Below are 16,216 nucleotides of genomic sequence, written 5' to 3'. Positions count from 1 at the left end.
AAGAAACTCATGAGGACCGTTTCTCACCAGAAACATTAAGCATGTCATCAATCCGCCCAGTAATCCAGTAGTATCCATCTTTGTCTCTTTTACAGCCTGAAAATAAGATTTATATATAAGTTTGAGAAGCATGAGCTGCCAACGGAATTTCCACACGATAAACAGGTTTCATTTGTATATTCATGGTTCTTTAAGGATATGTCCATCATGCTGCAGATTTCTCCAACTTCCAACTAAGGCACTCATTGACAATCCCCTCAAAGGGCATTTTGGCTGGTAGCTTAAAGAAATTCTGAGTGGACATCCCTTATCCACAGCGGAGAGGCTCAAAGGCTTTGTGGTGGGTTATTCACTACTTTATTTTGAGGCGAAAGCAGAAAATCATACAATGTTTTGGGAAACAGATACAATTATCCCCTTGTCAGGTGTAATAATAAAAAAGCACACACTGGCTTGGCTTAGATAACCAGTGTGTTAAAAAAAAAAACCAAAGTCACAGTATGTTAAAGTTCACAGTATACAACATGCCCAAAAAGGAATATCCAACACAAAAAGTCATTGCATTTTTATTATGCTGTAATCTTGCAGCCGTTGTACCTCGTGCCTCTTTTCAATTTGTTTGGTGGTCAAGTTTCCGTAGCAGCCTGGGTAAGTGTTACTGCTCCAACTACAATCAGAGTTGTGCTCAGAATATTTTCTGTGCTATGAAGATACAAATCCTAAAGTTGGTAGAGCATGCTGGGGATTGAAGTGTGTGTGCATTATGCATCTTTCGTATAATGAGGGTGCGAGAACCTGTTAATCAGTTCTTGTTAATAGCAATGTCTTCATTACAATTGGCTGCCAGATTCTAACATCCGGCAATAAGTCCAGTTTAGATTTTTTTTTCAATGGTACATTTTGTTAAAGATATACACCACCCATTGAAATTGCTTAATATGTCTATCCTGGTGTACTACTTAAACCATCACTCAGTATTCCATGGTAGAATGTATTCTGAATCATCAAAGACAAAACAGTGTATATAACATACCATCTCCGGTCACATAATATCCAGGGAACTTCTTGAAATAGGTGGTCTCAAACCTTTCATGGTTCCCATACACTGTGCGCATGAGTGCAGGCCAGGGTTGTTTGAATACCTTTAAAAGACACATGCGTAAGTGTGTAATAATGTACAATAGCCATTTATAAATATGCAGGAGAATCCCTCATGCTTCCTTGGCCACAGCAAACTGAAACCTCATCCAAATGCTCCAGTGACCATTTAAAATAGTCATTTTAAAGGAGTTGCTTGTTTTTACAGAGTATCTACACGAAGTATCATTGTCCTGTTCAGCAGGAGCTCAGCAAAATATTATTTTGTTTTTAGAATAGTAAACATTTCAGGGTTAGCATCTCTCCAAGTAAGAATCTGGCATGTGAATAGTTGGAGGACAGTAATTTTTGGCAATAGACATGCATCATTTTTGTGGCACTTTCTATAAAGCCTACAGCTCCACTGGTGGCTTTCACTCCAGGCCGTCCTCTATCTGTAGTTTAGAATTCTGCACCTTGCCACACAGATGTGGTACCAACATATTTTCAGTGTTGTGACTGTTTAAACACTATCTGTAAAGTACTGCCTAATAAGTTGGCGCTATTTAAAGAAAACATTATGTATGAATGCCGGTTTTTATACAGAGTATGTATTGTATATACTGTCTGTTCACATATCTATTTTGGAACCTTGTTTGCTCTAGACACCAGTGATGGGTAACTTTGCCTAACTTGAGGGTCGCATATGCGGCTCTGCAGCCTTCAAAAGGGCCACACAGAGGAAGGGGGGAGAGCACAGTGCAATCCTTCCTTCTCCGGGTATGCCATGTGAACCCCCTGCAGTCACAGACCTCCTCCACATACTGATAGTTCCACCAAAATGTATCCCATTTTTTAGAACTGGATATTTGTGGTATGGTGTGGTATGATCAGCTTTCACTCACCAGATAGCCTTCTGCTTCTCCCTCAAGCTCCTCCCCAGACTCATCTAAGATTGCAGGAACAACTCCAAAAAATGGAAAGGTCTTCAAAATAAAGAAAAATGCCAAAATTTACAAAGGAAAAAAAAGATGTGTGGTATGTAATATGACAATATTGTAGCAATCGTGTCCTATTTTCATTCAATAGTTCTCTGCTATAACTGGTTATAGAAAAATATCCTATCTCATAGAACACATTCTTATGCCAACTATTTCACTTCTGATAAGTTTATAAACATCTATAGATATACATATATTGGTACAATACAATATTTATTTATGCAAAGACATTAAAGGGTATTTTAAATGTTTTTAAAGAATTTATAAAATGGGTTGTATAGTCAATTGACAGAGATTGCAGAAAGGTCTGAAAGAAAAAAAGTGGGTGGGCATGCAGGCAGGAGACCACCAAATGACTTGTTGAGGGTTATGTGATCTAGTGGCCACAGCTCAGGCCCAGAATCCTTTGCTCCAGGGAAGAATGGGAACATACTGCCTTTAGGATAAAACCCCTGGCTTGCGTTAACTGTATTTATTCCTAGTTGACTTGTATATACATATATCTGTTTGTTTGTTTTTTTATATAAAACAAAGCACAACTGTACTTTTCCAGTTTTTTGGCCTTAGTGATTCAAAGTTGTAGAGGTACCAGGTACCCTAAGCCAGCACGTAAGATGCGCCTTCGCGCTGACCAGTTAGCGCTGAGTGGGTAAAAGAACTACACATAAGCTTAGAATCTTCATAGCCAGAGGTTTAAAAAAAGGGTTTAAAATGTAAACATTGGTTTTCATGAAAACAATGGGCAGCTCTATGCAAAAGTATAATATATCTACTTACAGCTGAGCCAGGTTTGGTGGCTGTTGCACCTGGAAGCGGCGTTAATACATGACCGCCCTGTGAATAAAAGACAGACGAGTATGAAAGCATCCGTTTTATTTTTGCCTTTGAACATAGACCTCTCTATCCCGACCATTACATACTGCTTCTCACCGTTTCCGTTTGCCAAAATGTATCCACAATTGGACATCTTTTTTCTCCCACAACATTGTAATACCAAAGCCAGGCTTCAGGATTAATTGGTTCTCCGACTGTTCCTAAAATCTTCAAGGATTTTCTAGTATACCTGCCAGGACAGATGCACATACATTTGAATAAAAATTGCAATTATCAGAGCACTTGTGTCATTCAATGAAGGTATGTTGGTGGTATCAAAGATGGGTGTTGGCACCCAAGACTGCACTGCCAGTGTGTTAATATGTGCAATGGTGCCAAAGCATGTGGACCTCAGTTGCTGACAGTCATATGCTGGTCACTGTGGGTACTGTAATGTGCTTGTCTAAGAGCTCTGTAATGTGCTAGTAATTTTGACTAATTACTGGTAGTTTTTTGTGGCACCTAGTACAAGTGTTCTGGGTGTTATAAACTATGTTAATGCCCTGCGCAGTACATATACATGTATTTTAAATGGCTCTTTGTGTAAAAGTGCGCACACACTATAGTTTGTTTGCATTATCACACTTTATTCTATGAGCCAAACCAACAGCATTTGGCAACCACAAGCGTAAACAGAAGAGCAGTGCCAGCCGGATGTAACAGTTAGTGGCGCACCTTCTGACTGGCTCCTCTCCGTACTTCATCAGCAGGCGGATTGCAGTTGGTGCTGTGTAGAACTTGCTCACACTGTACTTATCAATGATCTGCCACATCCGGGAGATGTCTGGATATATTGGAAGACCTTCAAACTGGAAATAGATTGGTTATGATTAAAGCAGAAGGATCTGGCAAAAGAAGTGTTAACAGATGGTAAAAGTGGATAGTTAAGAATGGGGCAATAGATTCAGAAACAAGGGACAATATATTGTCCAAGGTGACATTTTATTTAAGATAAGGCTCTTGGCCACTCTTGCAAGATAACTTACTAAGACACTGGTCGCCCCATTGGCTAGTGGTCCGTAGACAAGGTAGGAGTGTCCGGTGATCCATCCAATGTCAGCAGTGCACCAATATATATCATCATGATGGTAATCAAATACATACTTGAATGTTGTGGCAGTGAATATCATATATCCTCCCACAGTGTGAACTACACCCTATAAATAGAAATATGGCATCAGTCACTGGTCCAACTGCTTGTAACTACCCTGGCATTAGTTACACCACTTGTATCATCAATAAATACAACAAACCTAAATCAGCCCACTCCTTTGAGGAGCATAGTGACTGACAAGGCTACACGCTGGAGTGCATAAATTCTGCTATAACAGGCTGTATGTATTTACCTTGGGCTTGCCGGTAGAGCCACTGGTGTAAAGAATAAACAGATCATCTTCTGCGTCACACCACTCTGGCTCACACTCTGTACTGGCATCCTTAGTTAGGTCATGCCACCATAAGTCCACAGATGGGTTCCATGTGGTCTGTAGGAAAATAATTGAGTTATAAGAAGTATTTTCAGGTGGACAACAGTTAGAGAGGACTGTGCTTTAGATCAGCTCTGTGCCTATCTCCCACATAATCTTTTCACAAACATAAGTTACAAATTTGTGAAGGCAAGTGGCAAGTTATATAGTGATGCAGAATTGTGTCTTCGGTGTGATGAATGGTTTAGAAGATCTACTGAATGCCATTTCAGTTCAGCTGCTGGACCCAGTGAGTTCTACTGTCTTTGCTGTTGCCATCTCAGTTCCTCCTTTGAGTATCTCCGCTTGCTCTTTTGTGGCAGCAGCTGCCGCCAAACATGGAGAACCAGTGTCCCGCCTCCATTTCCAGCAGTGAGCATGGTGCTCAAGATACCAGGCACACCTCTACTGCGAGATTGCGGATAACCACAGGAGTACATTTGCAACACAAAATCAAAAGGCTTCTCCAGAACCAGAAGAGGAAGGAGGTTCAGTTAAGGTAAAGAGTGAAGAACAAGAATGGTTGCCAGCAGCTGTTTTAGGATAACTAGTTCCATGTTTCAGGTCTTCAACACTGATAGCTGCACAGAAATGCCAGTCGCTTCAATATTGGTGGCTGATTTACAAAGATAAGGAGAAGCAGTGCATTCCATTATTCGCAGATGTACCAGTTTACTGCCATACATAGGCGCACACACGCATTCCACTTCAAAGAACAGCACCTGTAAAACAGATCTGCACTTCCTATTGTAGTATTTGGCTCCAGATGGACATGTATAGAGTAAAAGGTGTAAAACCATCACTTTGTATAGTCTATCCTACGGTTAAAATTTTCTCTTAAAAATACTGCTCATACCAAACTCATTTATATCTTAAATTAATCATGAGATTATGAGGACATATTTACTAAACTGCAGGTTCGAAAAAGTGCAGATGTTGCCTATAGCAACACTCAGATTCTAGCTGTCACTTTGTAGAATGTACTAAATAACTAGAATCTGATTGGTTGCTATTGGCAACATCTCCCCTTTTTCAAACCTGCAGTTCAGTAAATATACCCCCAGGACTATCTTTATTGCATGTGTTGTAAGTGTATATTTTATTGCTTATAGTACGCGTGTGCCTATACCGCACTGGGTGCACCTACGTAATGCTTAAAGCTTCCCATTGAATGTAAAGGAAGACTCCTGGCTTCTAGTACCACCAGAGGACCCATAAAAAAAAAAAGTCATCTAGTGGGTGAGAGGAGAATTTGGCCTACCCACTTAACCAGAACCCCCCTCCTCCCCCCTAGTTGCTCCCTCTTAACCCCATGAATCTCCTTTTAATACCTCATCTTGCAAAATAAATGTTGCTTTTGTATTTGGGAGCAATACGAGGCAGATGACCTCTGCTACAAAGTCTATCCTGAATTTAACCAGGAAAACTCCTATCCTTCCATCCTCTCCTATACACTTATTTTATAAACCAGTGCATTTATTAAAAAATAGGTGCGAGATGTCAAAAACTGCATTTGCATTGCTTCATCTTTGTATTTTCATAAATATCCTTTGTTATATTCTTGTCCTTAATGAAAAGCAGATCAGACAGCAATGTGTGCAGATATTATAGTGCTCAGTGCCAGGCAACCACAAGTAAAGCACAAGAGGACACAGCATGCATTAGTGTTTCTTTCCCCACAGACCACATACGTAAGACTTTGTGGTTAAAACAGTTCTAAAGCAACCACAATCTAAGAGATAGTTGGGACACCCTACCGGAAATAGCTAATAGTTAAAGTTAAAAGCAGCCAAATGTGAGTGAAAGGCGTTGTCCATTTTTAGACAATCACTGCTCAATAAAAAAAATGCCCCCAGTAAAGCAAATAGCATTACCCAAAGATAAGAGTGGGATCACACAGCAGCCTGCTCATGTTCCCTGCAGGGATAATAATTGTCCTACAAACCATAATTACTAAACTGAAGACCTACGGATGGATTGAGTCCTCCAGTGCCATAAGCCACGAAGAGAGCCAGCTTTAGGGTTAAGATAACATGGAGTCATTTTTCTACTGAGCGGAGGTTGTCCAAAAATGGGCGACCCCTTTAAAACTAACTAATCTGTTATATTAGTGGTTTCCAACCTTTGTGTTTTCACACAGATGCTATACAACCCCAAAATGAATGTAATGTAGTCAATAAAACCAGAATCTTAAATAAATGTTTACGTTTGAAAAGCAAAAATATAAAAAGATTCTATATACTGTACTTTCCATTGCACATGATTTTTATATATATTCTGTATTTGTCAATATTGGTCTTGCATATAATACAGTATGTGTTAAAATCCAATTTTCTAATTTTATACAAAATGGGAGAGCAATAACTGAGGAAAAAATAAAATAAAAACAAAGCAAAACGACAAACGAAAACAAAATAATCTGAGCACTGACATTATATGAGCATAAGGGGGGGAAAGTAAAGGGACTGTAAACGAGAGAGAAGAGGGGTTAAAGGAAGGAGGGGGAGAGGGAACATAGGCTCCGGCTCAAAGAGCTCACCTCTGCTCCTATCAGAAATTTTTGGAAGTCATTGAGCAGCCAGAAGTCCAGGTCAGTCAACACCTTCCCTCTTATTATTTACTTGAATATTATAATAATTTCCTGCACACTGGTTGTAACCATTGTCACAGATTATGTATTAGGGTTCCAGTAGCTGAATTATATCTCCAGGAAAGTTGAGATATAACCGGAAGAGACTTCATTTTAGATATCTGGGCATCTGTATCACTTAGTCATTATCTTAAACTAGGTATCAACTACAACCTTATGGGTTGATGCAGAGTGGAACGTACGCCACCTTGCGTAGCATTTCTTGTGTCACTGCTCTGCGCATGAAGTCTTACGCAATCCTGGCACTTATGCCCGTCTGTGACTGGAGAGGAATGACAGGGGAAGGAAGGGGCGGTCTAATGTAGGCCCAGTACAGTAAGGCAATATTAATACAGATGTGGCGTACCTGCAGAACACGTATATATGTGTGTTAGGTTTACACATGCTACGGGACATGTGTAAATACACGCAGATATTACCGATGCAGAGGCGGACACATCTTGGGATGTGTAGGCTCTGCATATGGGTGGAAATATGCTTTTTTTTTTCTGTGCTTGAAGAGTAAATTTCATCTATTTTAACAACAACACTGCATCAGCTCCTTAGTGTGCACGCATGTCTGACCTTAACTATCGTTGCCAGAGGAATCTGACCTATAGCCTAAGATCCTTCTCGCAAGCCTACGCGAAGTGGGTTTTAAGTTTTGATAAAGATCATATATCCCCAACTACCCACCAGCTGACCAAGTCTCCACACTTGGGTCCAACACATAAACAAGCCAGGGTGCAGCTCAGATGGACATTCGGGGTTAGGTTTCAGTGGTGGTCCATTGCATATATTAAACATATTTGAAGAGAATTTCCCTCTTAACCCCTGAATTCTTTGTGACATATATATGCGATTACTGTTTACTGTGTTATTAGTAGATTATGGTGTTATATCTAAAAAAAAGAATGCTAAATGAAATGCGGATTAGGGAGAATTTTGTTACACTGACAAATAAATGTATTATGGTTTGATAGTTGTATCACAATAAAACGTACTGAACTTCTAATTTACATTGTTTCCAAACTGACGTCAGTATATCACACAGAGAAAGTAATGTATATGAATACTAAATATATGCAAAATACTTTTAAGTCCACTAAGTAACTAAGTACAGCAAAGGTATGTTAATACCCACCTTCTAATCCCAACTGTAATTTTACATAATCTTACATGCTCATTGTCGTACACAATACTGAATCTCTAAAACCAACTGACACTATTGCAGAAAAAATTTGGAGGGGGACTTAAATGTTGCTTTTTTTGCAAACCTAACCTTACCCCATCTCTTATTATTTGCTAGATACACTCATTAGTAGTGTGTACCTAGCTTTTACCTTTCCTGCAATCTTTTTCATCTTCAGTGGGACCTGTCATGTTGTCAACATCAGCAGTTTGAACTGTGTAATAAGAAAATATATTAATACTATCTAGTTCAAACCTGATGACACTGTGTTTGTGACCACCTGGCACAGGCCAAGCATGCAAAGAGCACAGTATGCACAGACCACTGAGGAAGATCGAAAATCTGCATCAGAGGTAGATATATATTATACTGCCAAAAATTACCAAATATGCAGCACTCTACAGAGACTATGGGGTATATTTACTAAACTACGGGTTTGAAAAAGTGGAGATGTTGCCTATAGCAACCAAATCAGATTCTAGCTTTCATTTTGTAGCATGTACTAAATAAATGATAGCTAGAATGTGATTGGTTGCTATAGGTAACATCTCCACTTTTTCAAACCCGCAGTTTAGTAAATATACCCCTATGTCATTCACAGCAGTCCCTGCCTCATTGGAGCTTACAGTCTAAAATACCTAACATACACACACACACACAATAAATCTATCTACCTTTACAATTTATTATTAGTTTAATTTTTTTCACAGAGTGCCCTCTTTCATGTACAGATATAATTATATATATATATTACAAAAAGCTTTACCGTAACATTTGCAAAGCTTACTATACCCACTACATATTCGCTGACGGGTACCCCTGGTATTTTTCTAATATAGATGGTTGTTCTGAGAATTTGGGTGCATCTTTTTATGGCAGGACTGAGATTTCATGCATTAGAGTCAGACACCTTACCTACATGTTATCTGACAATCAAAGTTAAGTAAATCAATCTCTTTTAATTATAGCATTGTGTCTGTTGTTTAATTATCTATCATCATTTATTTATATAGTACCACCATATTATGCAGAACAGTACATAGAATATGTGTCATTCACATTAGTCAACCAGAAAATAAACGTATGCTGCATTTTTTAGTGTAAATATACTGCATGTTCCTCCAATAGTGAAAACAGCCAGATAAACACCGCAGTGTTAAGGTCGGTGACAGGTACCACATGACCAGCTATAGCCTGACCTCTATCCTTTCAAAAAAAGGGAAGACTGCCAGCATATTTACAGGATTTGCAGATGGATACATTAAAACCTATATAATAGGTTTCAATTAGATTACAATACTATAAAAGGTTTGACATTACATATAAAACTTTAAAATACTTCTGCAGTGAATACAGTAAAATTATGTTTTTAATTTCATGTGAATTTCAAAATGAACCAAGTCTCGCTATTTTACTACTACTGTAAAGCAGAAATACATTCCCAGTGTATTGTATTGAAGACCTTGAAACACATTAGCATAAAAATTGCTATCCAGAATTCTGAAAACCAGAAAGAAAAAAAAATATTGCAGCTGTTCAATGCAGCCTGGGAAACTATAGGTAGTTTTTATTAATGGGTTTTAGTACATTTTAGGCATGCGTTCTAAATTATCGAAAAACAATTAAAATCGAGGAAAACCCAAGTCCCAAGCTTTATGGATGATAGATCCCATAACTGTATAAATAACAATTGCAAGCTATATTAAGTTAATTATACAATTATATTTACATATTTCACTTTATATTCTAATTATGCAACTCCCAGTAACAAGTGTACTCTCATTTAAATAAAATACTGTTTATCAACGTAGTTTTTTAAATGTTCTGTGAAATTAAATTCAAGCCAATTTAGTTTGTAAACCTTTCATAGTTTTTTGGTACTTTTACAGTTTTGTACGGATGTTCCCCCTCTTTAGCATGAGGTTATCTGGAAAACCTTTAGTCACTGACCAATATAGTCTTCATGGATATCTTAAAAGTATCCCAACCAAAGATCAATTCAAATACTACAAAAAGGATCCAATTAAACCCAAAAACTTTGATTAGAACCTGACATTTATTGCCCTCATTTAAGACCAGGGGAGTAACTAGGAAGGTCTGGGCTCATTATAAACTCTGACTCACAATATCTGCTCCATTCCAGATAATATCCAACAGGGCAGAGAACTGGTTGTATTAGAAGCAATCTAGCACATTATGTAAGCACACAATTTTATCCTCATTTTCAAAATCATAACTGCCTGAATAAATTAATTATTACAGTTATAATACGTTTGTATTTTGAAGCGCTTTATTTCCTCTAGGGCAGGATGACCTGTGTTACTGTGGCTATAGTAACTTCCATGTATAATAAACTGCAAGATGAACTGAATTTAATATTGCACAACTAATCAAGAGTTCATCCTGTTGGCAGGTATCCATCACTGAACCAGACTTGGCTTTAAACGTGTTGATCCATATTAAACCCGTAGCATTGGAGGAATCAGCGCCGCTTAATGACACACCCAGTGACACAGACAGACAGACAGAAAGACAAAGAACTGCTGTGCTGTTAGTGAGACAACTGGAAAGGATTAACACGCACAGGTGTCTGCAGGTGAAATACCTGGGGATGATCTCGCTTTGCTTTCTCCTGCTTGTTTCCCTGTTAAAAACCCAGATACACAAATATTATTCAGTAGCTTTATAGCTAAGAAACACAGAGAACACCCAACAAAGCGGAAAAATTAAACCCTGTAGAAACTAGAGGCAAAGGTCACTCCTTATTTCCTGAGATTTAGCCATTACATTACTTTTTGACAATATTGTGTTTATGTATTTTGGCTGGAAACTGTAAATATTAGTAAGAAAGGAGATTGCAGCATTTGGAATCTCCTGTTAGATACAGAAGAGAACTAATAAAAAATAAATATAAAATTGGCAGTCACTGGCTAATGTCATTAGTACACCTGATGCAGTCAGTGATTAGTGTTGCTACATTTATAGTGTAATTAAATTAAACCATGTGCTTCCATGGTCAGTTCTGTCCATGCCATATAAGCCCTGCAAGGTACACCACAAAGCTCACTAATCCAAGATTCTAATCAGGTCTGCACCAATCACACAGAGCCGATGACACCGAGATAGTGTCTGTGTCTCCATGGTTACACATTACCTGCACACTTGGGCAGAGTCTCTTGCTTGGAGGCGATGCTTTGCTGGATTCATCACAGATAATATCCTCTCTCCCTAAATGCTTGAGCACAATGCACTTTTTCAGGGGGTAGTTCCTATAAAGATGCATACATAAATAAATAAGTCCCGGATGTTATATTTAATGATAAGCATTGCAAATATGGCCAAAACATGGGCACATATTAGACTAACAGGGTGGTTAAAAATAGCATTGGATTCACTTAACTTGATGGATGTGTTTCCATAAAATCCTCAAAATTATATTAAGAAGACTTAAAATGTATATTTTTTTCAAACCTACATGTGAAAAAAAATAAAAAAATGCAGAATAACTTTATTGAGCAAACCCTCTTACTTCACTAGCCATCAAATAAGTTACATTATAACTTATTTATATATATATATATATATATATATATATATATATATATATATATATTTTTTATTTTTTTTTTCTTGTATTATTTTTTCCCACGCACATACATACTCGGGAATCAATTGTTTTACATTTGCAAAAAAGTAATGTTGATTGTCATATTGACCTTGACCACACTCTGTGTGCTCCAGGCAGATCTAGCACAAACTTTCCACACCATGTGCCACAGGGAATGTTGCCACTGCACAGTACAGGAAGCACCAAGTGTCCACTAGATGACTGGCTGGTGTTTTCTCTAAAGGAGGAAGAGTCTGTATAATATTTGCCTTACTTACTTTTCTTCACACTTCTTTAGGGCCTCATCTGCAATCAGCTTCAGGTTAATCAACTTGTCCCCGCGGAAAAAGCCATCTGTAGAGAGAGACAAAGGGGACAATTTTTTAATAAAGGGACATTTGCTCACCTGGACAGGACCGGTAAAATGACCTCTTTATATTCTGCTATCAAAAAACATATAGCCTCAATGTTTCAATACATATTCATACTAGTAAAAATTTGTATTTTTATGTCAGCCTGAAAAAAGACCTCTGGAGCCCAAATAGTAACACATTATAGTCAACGGGAAACACTGTTTCCCTGTCAAACCTATTTTGCACCATTCTGCCTTTTCCCTAAAGTCAGGATAAATAAAACAATGGCTTGCTATGGGGATTAGTAAGGCCTAATTTCAATCCAATAACCATACTTACCAACTTTAGAAAGTTGGTTTCCGGGAGCCTGCTGGGGGAGGTAGGCGTGATGGGGGGGGCTCCAAAATGTGTGTCATTTTGAACCCGCCCCCGTGACGTATTGATGCAAACGCGTCATTTGACAGCAGGAGGCGGGGCCAAACGCCGCGATTCACCGGGAATCGCAGCGTTTGGGACCTAATTCTGCCCACTTCACTAGGAAGTGCCCACTTCCTAGTGAAGTGGGCAGATCCGGGAGAATTTCCACACTCTCCCGGGAGTCCGTGAGATTCTCGCAAAGTGCGGGAGTCTCCCGGACATTCCGGGAGAGTTGGCAAATATGCCAATAACTGTACAGTGAAGCAGCTAATGTCCCTTAATGTAGTCTCAATAAACAGATGACATTTGATCTCCTATTACAAACATCAGTATTTAATAATCCAATTTACCTGCTGTGATTAGAAGGGAGCAGTGAGAGTCCAAGATCCGCTCACATAGAGACTCAGCAGAAAATCCTGCAAACTGACATAAGAAATGCAGTCGATTCAATAAAGGATAATAGAATTAAAGTGCAGCTCATGAATTAAATGACGCGCCTCTCCCTTATATTAGAAAACAATTACTGTGAAAATAAAACTTTATTATACATGGGACTACTAATACGTGTTCACAAATAAGTACATTGGGGGATATTTGCAAAAGAATAACCCAAAACGTGCATCGTTTTTTGCATGGACATGCACCTTGAGCCTCACAAGCTAAGGGTATCACTCAGTTCATGTCTCTCTTGCCAAGTTACATAGCAGACCCACAAAGCAACCATTTTGTTGTTGCTGCAGCAAGTACATCGAATGCCCTAACGTTTTGATTTTGCAAAAAAGCAAGCACTAAAGTAGGCAAACTTCACTTGTTCACAAAAAGGGAAGCATATATTCCATAATGATAATCTTGCCATGTATATACTCCTATTTTCCTCTACATAAATAATATTTGAAGGCATTTGCATATTTTGTTTACTATAATTTGGATATTTTATCCACACTATAAATGGCACATAGACAGTTCTCCTAGGACATCACACCGGGACTGAGGAGCACTCTGCATACTGAGTTTTTATACAGACTGCATGCATAGCACACACGCTTTATCCATGTGTCAGCACACAACGCCTTCATACACACACTAAGATCACCAGAAACCTGTATGCAGCATTACACCTGCAGAGGAAACTCTGTAAAGCAATATTGCAGCACTTCAAACCATGTAGAAAGACACTTGTATTTAACCTGTCAAGTAGATGAACACTTTCTAAATCTGAACAAAGAACAACTTGTCACTGCTGAACAGAGAAAGTAAAATAAAGTCAACCATGAATGGGCTTTACAACAATTCTAGATTGCATGTTTACATTTTGTTGGCACGTTTACCTAGCGGACATATCACAAAGAGATGCTTAGTCAGACCAGGATGTGGTGAAGAAGCGAATTAATGTTAACAATATGTTAATTACGCAGAGTATGGTCTCATTCTGTTTGCATGAAAACGTTTCCGGTATTAGTTATGTAGCGTTTGCACTAATATTACTTTTCATACATCAAATAGCAAATCCAGAGAGGTCATAAAAGAACCAGTTTGTACACACATGGAAAGATGACCCCCACCTCAAGGAACAATGACCAAAGAAATCAACCAATGGGGCGTCGAGTTCTTGGGAGGTCATGACCTATCGACCTATGGATATGGACCTTAATACTGTATCTATGTAACCTTGTGCTGTCACTGCTTTTTATGACTGTACAGTGTATAAATTGTTCATATCTGGAGCTTGTTGCCGACCACGCAGGCGTATGCATGCGATACTTTGCCCTGTAATATATTTTGCAATAAAACTCTTATGCTTTGGAACTGCAGCAATTGCATCAGAAAAATCTTTATTTCATACGATACTTTGTGCGGATCAATGATCACACAATTCCAGTCTAGCTTAAACCTCATGTACAGTAATGTCACCCACTGTAACAATGTTAAATTGACTTGTAACTAAGTGAAGTAGCCTGAAAATAATTGATAATATCCTAGCCAACATCCAGTTGAAGTTGCTACAGTAATAAAATACCTATGACTTATTCGCACATTTTGGTTACAGAAGAGTCATCTTGTCACTTTTATCTGGTCACAGACTAGTAAAATGCGCTGAGTGTTTGGTACAAAAAAACTTTTTTATTAAAACAAAGCCACTCACCACTATGGAGTGGACAGCCCCAATTCGAGCACATGCTAACATAGCCACCACCAGCTCGATAACCATGGGCATGTAAATGGAAACACGGTCTCCCTTTTTGACACCTGGGGAAACAATATTATTTTTTCAGTGGTATTCACACACTAATTAAAACATAAACATTTCAAATGAAAAAACTATCCTGGTAAACAGCGAATTACAACTTAGATCATCTATCTCCACACCTGGTTTGCATGTGCAAAAACCACTCACAGAAAGCAGGAGAGAAGAAGAAGATTATGGGACAAAGACAGAACAAAGGTTCGTTCTATAGAGGTTTGTTAGCTCTACCAAGACCAATTAATAACAGCGTTATAGAAGCAAGGTAAAGATCTGTAACAAATATATTTCTATTATAAATTCATCTCTTAAAATTTACACTGGACAAATACAAAGGGAAAAATAAAAATAGGATCAGTGTATCTTTAAAGATGTTTTCCTATTTCCCATTACAATGGAGACAAAATTAATTTTATTAATGCTAGTTTTTTGGTTTTTTTTTACTTTTTATTAGAAACATCTTTTTTTCAGTAAAAAGAAGACATTACAGCATATCGAGAGGTTAATAAAAAATAGATAACACGAGTTTACATACTGCAAAACGCAGGAACACTCTAATAACTTTTGATTAATGCTAGTTTTGAAGTGATACCTTCACATTTTTTATGCTATAAACTAAAAGAGAAAATAACTAAAGTAAGGTAAAAAAAAAAAAAAAAAAAAAAAAAAAAAGAGCGTAAATGTTCTCCAGGACAAACCATGTTACAATGCAAGGGGTGCAAATTAGTTTATTATTTTGCACATAAGTTAAATACTGGCTGTTTGTTCATGTAGGACACAAATACTTGATAGCTTTATTTTTACACTGAAACTTAAAGTTGATCTAGGACATGCACTACCCCAACTATAAATCTGTCCCTACATTTTAAATTTACCTCCCCCTCCAATGCAACATGGTTTTGCCCAGTTTCAAAGTTACTCCTTTTTATGCTTTGCTCTCCTTAATGTTTTACTAAGTGGTTACTTATTTTATTCTGTGTAACTAAATCTCCTCTTTAAGAAAAAAAAAATAGATTGCACCTCACTAAACAATATAAATAGTTGAAAGGGTAATGACAGACTCTAGTGCATAGAGATTATGATACTTTTAGCCTTATTGGTTTGGATTTGTTAAGAGTCTGATATTAAAACAATTATGATATGGGAAGTGTATTTTACATGTAGGTAAATGATGGAGATGATAAAATTCAGCTGTGTACCTTGGTCCCGTAGAACATTGGCAAACTGACAGACCTTCTTCAGGAGTTCTGTATATGTGACAGAGGTGGATTCATCCGGCTCATTCCCTTCCCTGCAAGACAAGTAATAACTTTCCATCAGGTGAGGAAGCACATCCTTATCATGAGAGCACCTTTAACA

General features: G+C 38.0%; 1 protein-coding gene across 2 annotated transcripts in view; it reads right to left on the bottom strand.

Annotated features, from left to right (window-relative positions):
- The window catches only part of ACSS2 (acyl-CoA synthetase short chain family member 2), a 40,684-nt gene that overhangs the window by 5,884 nt on the left and 18,584 nt on the right, over positions 1 to 16,216 (bottom strand). The window contains exons 3-16 of one of the 2 annotated variants that reach the window (XM_075177472.1): positions 16,057 to 16,148; positions 14,759 to 14,862; positions 12,966 to 13,038; positions 12,124 to 12,199; positions 11,393 to 11,507; positions 10,844 to 10,882; positions 4,298 to 4,435; positions 3,938 to 4,108; positions 3,627 to 3,760; positions 3,009 to 3,141; positions 2,856 to 2,912; positions 1,983 to 2,063; positions 1,034 to 1,142; positions 28 to 96 (exon numbers count right to left, since the gene is read on the bottom strand). In XM_075177472.1, the coding sequence (XP_075033573.1) occupies positions 28 to 96; positions 1,034 to 1,142; positions 1,983 to 2,063; positions 2,856 to 2,912; positions 3,009 to 3,141; positions 3,627 to 3,760; positions 3,938 to 4,108; positions 4,298 to 4,435; positions 10,844 to 10,882; positions 11,393 to 11,507; positions 12,124 to 12,199; positions 12,966 to 13,038; positions 14,759 to 14,862; positions 16,057 to 16,148 (1,391 nt within the window). The remainder of the gene's footprint in view (positions 1 to 27; positions 97 to 1,033; positions 1,143 to 1,982; positions 2,064 to 2,855; positions 2,913 to 3,008; positions 3,142 to 3,626; positions 3,761 to 3,937; positions 4,109 to 4,297; positions 4,436 to 10,843; positions 10,883 to 11,392; positions 11,508 to 12,123; positions 12,200 to 12,965; positions 13,039 to 14,758; positions 14,863 to 16,056; positions 16,149 to 16,216) is intronic. The other variant, XM_075177473.1, reaches the window with a different exon arrangement.

The sequence above is a fragment of the Mixophyes fleayi genome, chromosome 6 (genome assembly GCF_038048845.1).
Source record: "Mixophyes fleayi isolate aMixFle1 chromosome 6, aMixFle1.hap1, whole genome shotgun sequence".
Lineage (NCBI taxonomy): Eukaryota > Metazoa > Chordata > Amphibia > Anura > Limnodynastidae > Mixophyes > Mixophyes fleayi.
The sequence above is the reverse complement of the archived record's forward strand: the minus strand, read 5'-3'. Positions and strand labels throughout refer to the sequence as shown.